The 6,072-nt window shown below is 39.6% G+C and overlaps 2 protein-coding genes across 4 annotated transcripts in view; both read right to left on the reverse strand.

Annotated features, from left to right (window-relative positions):
- Rassf (Ras association family member) overlaps positions 1–1,104 on the reverse strand; it is a 79,009-nt gene extending 77,905 nt beyond the window's left edge. Inside the window, exons 1-2 of one of the 3 annotated variants that reach the window (XM_076191045.1) lie at positions 999–1,104; positions 523–766 (exon numbers count right to left, since the gene is read on the reverse strand). In XM_076191045.1, the coding sequence (XP_076047160.1) occupies positions 523–562 (40 nt within the window). In that variant the 5' untranslated portion in view covers positions 563–766; positions 999–1,104. Of the gene's footprint in view, positions 1–522; positions 767–878 lie in introns of all 3 variants that reach the window. The other 2 variants (XM_076191046.1, XM_076191047.1) reach the window with 2 other exon arrangements.
- A 1,007-nt stretch (positions 1,105–2,111) lies between these two features.
- LOC143028123 (uncharacterized) lies at positions 2,112–3,392 on the reverse strand. The gene has a single exon (XM_076189756.1). The coding sequence runs from the start codon at positions 3,390–3,392 to the stop codon at positions 2,286–2,288; it is 1,107 nt and encodes a 368-aa protein (XP_076045871.1). The 3' UTR covers positions 2,112–2,285.
- Between the last annotated feature and the right edge of the window lie 2,680 nt (positions 3,393–6,072).

Below are 6,072 nucleotides of genomic sequence, written 5' to 3' on the forward strand. Positions count from 1 at the left end.
AAGAAAGTAAAATAATATACTATCTGAATTATGAAATCCTAAAAATAAAAAATAAAAATTATATTCTAAAATATTGCTTTTACTGTATATTACTACAATAGCACAATTTTGTACAACTGCATATCTGTCGATGCTGTGTTACTTGCTTTTGAGCCTCTCCACTACATCCTTCATATCAAAATATTTGTAGTTTATCATAAACACTAAAACCTAAGTAAATTATTATCCATTTGTAGCTATTTATATATTTTTTTAAATAAAGTTCATAAAAAACTTGCTCTCAGAAACAAAAACAAACAAATTTAAAGTGAAAAAACCCTATATGCAAACTTGGAAGAATATTTTATTACTTTTTATGTACTTCAAAAGCCTTTTGAAGTATAGAAAAAAAAAATTAAATGTTCTTACTTCTTCCAGGTTTGCATACAGAACAGGGATTTTTCCCTTACATTTTTTTTTTTTTTAGAGAGAGAGAGAGCAAGTATTTCTATGAACTTTTGAAAAGGCCAATATCTTGCTTACCAAAGAAGACTGGTTTGCCACATTTCCGGCACTGCCACATTATTGAACCCAACACAATTGCGAGCCCATGGGATGCCTTTTAGCTGACGGGTCTCGCAATGGGTATCAGCTGTTGTTACTTATTGCCTATTCACCATCCCCAATACTAATCCTTAAAATAATGGAGCAGCACCTGCCAGCAGCCATCGCTCTTCTTCACGACCAATTTATACGGTATATATGCATGCCTCCAGAGCATTGAATTCTGCAAAAACCAGATCAGTTGGCGTAAGAAATGTTCAAAACAATTTGACAGTTTAGTCATGATGATATATGATAAACATTTCATGTATTCAAGAGTAATGGTAATCGCTTACACCTAGAAAATAATTATTATATTCCACTGAGATTTTTTGATTTGTCAAATACTTCTTCTGAATAAAAATAATAGTTTGGTTTTTCAATTATGACTACAATACTAATGAACTGCAACACACCCCTACTTGCTTTAATGGTACTTGTTTACACACTAACAGTGCTATAACATCAAATGGTCCGAGAAATTGATGGCCTTAGAGGACTCTGGTGAAGATTCTTTCGGCCCGGTATATGTACTGTATATATTGCACATTTTGGGTATTAGTAGAAACAGTAGTTAAAATAATAATAAGTATTTAAAAAATAGGCCCACACAGTGAATAATGCAAACGATGGTTTAACTTTTACAAAACGCTCGCAGCTAATTAGGCTAGTGAAACTACATTCATACATTGATTAAGATTTTTTGTCAAAATATTTATAAAGAAGTGCACTGCTATAACTCTATCAGAACAAAGTACTTTAAAATCCCTGTTATATGTACATTTTCTAATAGTTGCGTTCGTAAGGTTTATACATTCATATAGACAACTGAATCACCATTGAAGAATGTAGGGGACAGCATATGGTGCTATACATTAGTAAGCAGGGCTGCCAACTCACACATACTGTAAAATATCAGAAATACCCCAATAGAATGTAATACTGATGAAGTAAGTGTTGTTCCTCAAATAAATAAATTGTCTTGGTTCCTTTCTCTTTTTCCACACACTTCAACTCCGGTATGATGCAGCATATACATTTTGATTTTTGCAAGCAATCACATCACCATGATACAAAAGTGCAAAATAACCACAGGAGAAAGGAAACTTGTAGACAGTAAGTACTTTCGCATATTACACCTTCAGACTAAATGACAGAGATACAGAGTAGGGTTTAAATATAAATATCAGGTGGCAACCATATGGGGGGAAGGGGGGAGACAATACAATGTGAGGAGGGGGGTGACCTTACCCCTATCGACCTGACCAACACATAAGGGTCAATCTGGCGGAAAGATCTCGGTGACCATTTGGGTTATCAATTTATCACATTCAAAATTACCATAGCTTAAGTTTATATTTTTGTCAAACGTGCCTGATATTAAGCAAGATTCCATTATATTTCTTTCTTGCAAGCTTTTCCTTTAGCTAAAATTGTTGCCTTAGACCAATCAATATGATGGTTGTGTAATGATTGATGTTGGAATAACGCATTGTTTTCCTGGGCAGATCTCCCTAGACGGACAACTCGTCCACAAAACTGCAAAGTAGGACAACTCGTCCACAGGAATATGGACATCTCGTCCAATGACTTTTTTTTTTAAGAATAATAAACATAATTTGCAGAACAATAAAACTTTATTTACATATTTATATATACAGAATACAGGTGTGTAATACAGAATAAATATGCAAGTGTAAGGTCTAGATGTTGGGCTTGCCACCACGGAGGTTGTAGCTGACACCACGCAGGAACTCTGGAAGTGTTTTCTTGCCAGCCTTCAGGTCGCCCACCAAGTTGCACAGACGTGTCTGCAGCTCAGCGTAGCACTTCTTCCTTCGCTTCACAGGGCGGATGCCACGCTCATCCTGGAGGAGAACCGAGTCGACGTTGGATGCTTCTGCTTGAAGGCACTCGATAAGTTTCCAGATGGTGGGGTTGGAATGGCCCACCAAACTGGAGAACTTATTGTTCCACCCCTCACATATGTTGTTTGTGCGTGGCTCATTGTTGAGGGTGGCGTGATGTTGGTTCCACCGCTCAGGTAGGAACATCGGTGGAGTGCGCCGAAGCCGAACTGGTTGGATGACTCTGCCTGGGGTGGGGGTGACTCGGCGCTGGTGGCGGAGCTGGCCGAAGACGTAAGTGGAGTCGAAATACTCCACTAAGGCTGCTGCTTCGTTGGGCATGGTGGACCGCAGATGTTTCATGCCTTCATGGACGTCCTCAGTAGGAAGAAAGGCCAGGGCATCCAGCTGGCCGCAGAAGAGCCGGAACTCGTCGTCTGACTCGTACAGGTTCTTGAGACCCAGGCCCTGGATCTGTCTCCAAATAGACTGGCTGAGGTGGTAGAAACAGAACCGGACCTGGATCTCCTCTCCAAACACTGCACGAAGGCCCAGCTCCACTGGCCTCTCGAAGTCCACGATGACGGTGCTGGGGTCGCAGCCATGCTGTTCGAGAACACGGAAGAGCTCCTCATAGGTGGTCTGCGTCTTGCGCTGGAGCAAGGCAAAGGCCAGAGGAAAGTAGCCTTCACCGATGCGACCTTGGACGACGTACAGTTGGGTGAACAGTCTGGGAGCGACTGAGAACGTGCCGTCCATACACCAGTCGTCACAGGCTGCGAGCTGCTCTAGATGACCAGGGGAGGCGAAGACGATGATGCGCTCATCAGCTGCAGGACCGTTGTCGTAGAGGAGGTTGGAAGCCCAGGGGCCTGTGATGTCCAACTCTTGAAGGGACTGCGGATCCTTTGGACCGTGAGCAGCACGGACACGCTTGCTGGTGTCCGGCCTTGACCTGATCATCAAGCTCTAACGGTGAAGCTGAGGATGTTGTTGGGGCGGTCGTTGGTGGTAGCAGCCTTCCTCTTCATATATTGGCGAGCTTGCTCCACATCACATCTCACACGGTCTGCAATGTGGCTGTGCTCACCAACAAGCCTATGGTCACTAAGGCTCTTGGTGGTCTTCAAGCGGGCACTGCATTTGACATCACGTTGGATACAGCGCCAGACAACTTCATCAGCTGACTTGGAAACATGTTTCTTAGTGTACATGAATCCACCCAGAAGAATCTTTTGGGCACCTCTCTGCGTTGTTACAACCTTAAGCTCAGCTGACATGACTGAGTAACTACTTGAGTAAAACTGACATGACATGACATGACAAGCTAGCTTTATATACAGAACTGAGGTGTGACTGAGCCAGTTGAGGTGTGATAGAGGTGTGACAAAGGATTACAAAGGATTACAAAGGCGGAGCATGCCAACAGGAGACCTTTTGATCCATATCTAGGTCGGATGCAAAAAAAAAAAAAAATCATAATAATAAATTAAAACTATAATAATGTAAAAATAACAAATAAAATACATAAATAAATGCATAGGTATAGTTGAATAACAAACAAAAAGGTAAATAGTAAATGATTATAAATTGACATATAACTAATAATAAATGAAAATCAGACAGACAAATTATAACAAAGCAAAAACAAATAATATAACATAAATTATAATAATTACAGCATCTTACTTAGGTATTTATCTAAATGATTCTTAAAGCTTCGAACTGAACTAAATTGCACTACCTGTGCAGGAAGTTTATTCCATTCATTAACTACACGGTTGGCAAAGTTGTTTCTACCTACTTCCAAATTGAATCTATTTCCGGACAGTTTGAGACCATTGTTTCTTGTCTGATTCTCATTAAATGTGAAAATTTGGTCACTTTTGATGTTGTCAATTCCCTTTAAAATCTTAAAGACCTGTATCAAGTCACCTCTGAGTCTACGCTTTTTTAGGGAAAACAGATTCATGTGACAAGCTCTTTTTGAGCATAGTTGGGGTAAATATTAGGTGTAAATATGATAGAGTTGTGATTATTTCTTTTTTTTTTATCATAGGTGGACATATTCTAGGGTGTTAAAATAAGCATGTCCATAACATTTATAAACACATCTATTACTTACCAAAATATACCATCTAAAGCAAATTTTAATGAAATAACATGAAATATCATTAAAAAAAGGTAATAAAATAATTTTCTAAAAGTTTTTTGCAATCTTGTCCGTGGACGAGTTGACCACCCATGGTGGTGTCTGTGGACAAGTTGTCCTACTTTGCAGTTTTGTGGACGAGTTGTCCAGGGACGAGATATCCGTGGACGAGTTGTCCTACAATCGCAGATCTCACACTATATTTATGTTGGGAAATCCTTGTTTCCAAGTTTTTCCCATTTCTATTTTTATCTTTTATTTAATTAATCATGCATTAGTGATAGCGTGGCATTGCTTTAGATATAAAGAAAAGATATATAAGTGCGGGGTGTCGTCTCAATCCTAGAACACACTAAACAAGTTGAGAACAAAAATAGACTACTGTTTAAGAACAATGCATTTAATTGTTGTACGTACTGCAAGGGAAACAGATTTAATACAACGTTAAAATGTGACAGAGTAGAGTGCCAGAAACAGAGAGAAGCTAAAACAGAACAAATACAAACATAGTGAGAATGGAAACTAAGGAATTAAAAAACCTTTAATACAGTCATAAAAAAGACTGTGGTGTGAATTTAGTGAATGTGGCACGGACTGACGCGCGGTTGGCACCCCCCGTGGAGAGGGAGGGGTCAAAGGGCGCGTGGAGTTGGTGACCCCAGAAGTGGGGAATGTCCGCGCGTCGGAGTGGGTGCCAGTGTGTAGCAGGGGCTACGAGTATTTACCTAGTTGTACCTAGTTGTATTTTGCGGGAAGGGGAGCTATGCTCGTGTTGTCCCGCCTTTGTATCTTGCAGTGTCTAGTTTGTTTTTAAACTCATGAATGGTTTTTGCGCATACTATTTCATTGTCCAGTTTGTTCCAAGTGTCCAAAACTCTATGAGGAAAACTGTTTTTCTTCAGTTCTCTTCTATAGCTATGTTTTTTTATTTTCTTTCCATGTCCTCTTGTGTTTCTTTTGTCCCAGTTAATTAAGTTCTCACTATCGAGTACCTCTGTGCCTTTCATGATTCTGTAGATGGTCAATAGGTCACCTCTCTCTCTTCTTTGCTCCAGTGTCGGTAACTCCAGTTTAGCCAATCTCTCTTCGTATGATAGGTTTGCAAGTGCAGGTGCCATTTTTGTAGCTGCTCTTTGGATTCTTTCTATTTTCTTTATATTCTTTTTGGTACTGGGGGACCACAATGTTGCTGCATACTCTAATCTAGGCCTTATCAATGTAACCAATATTTTTTTCATCATGTCTTCGTCCAAGTATGTAAACGCCACTTTTATTGATCTTAGCAAGTTGTAAGTCTCCCCGACAATTTTGTTAATCTGTATATCATAGGACAAGTCGTTCGTGATAATTACTCCCAAATCTTTTTCGGATCCTACTTTCTTTACTTCTTTGGTTCCAATTGTATATTTTCCTGATATTCTGTTTTTGCTTTTTCCAAACTCCATTATGCTACACTTCTTCGTATTAAAGTCCACTTCCCATTTCTGACTC

This window comes from Oratosquilla oratoria, chromosome 9 (genome assembly GCF_046742065.1).
Source record: "Oratosquilla oratoria isolate Oo_2021 chromosome 9, ASM4674206v1, whole genome shotgun sequence".
NCBI classification, from domain to species: Eukaryota; Metazoa; Arthropoda; class Malacostraca; order Stomatopoda; family Squillidae; genus Oratosquilla; species Oratosquilla oratoria.

What these genes read in the sequence shown, in the direction of transcription:
- LOC143028123 (XM_076189756.1), bottom strand. Translation starts at nt 3,392, where the DNA reads ATGATCAGGTCAAGGCCGGACACCAGCAAGCGTGTCCGTGCTGCTCAC.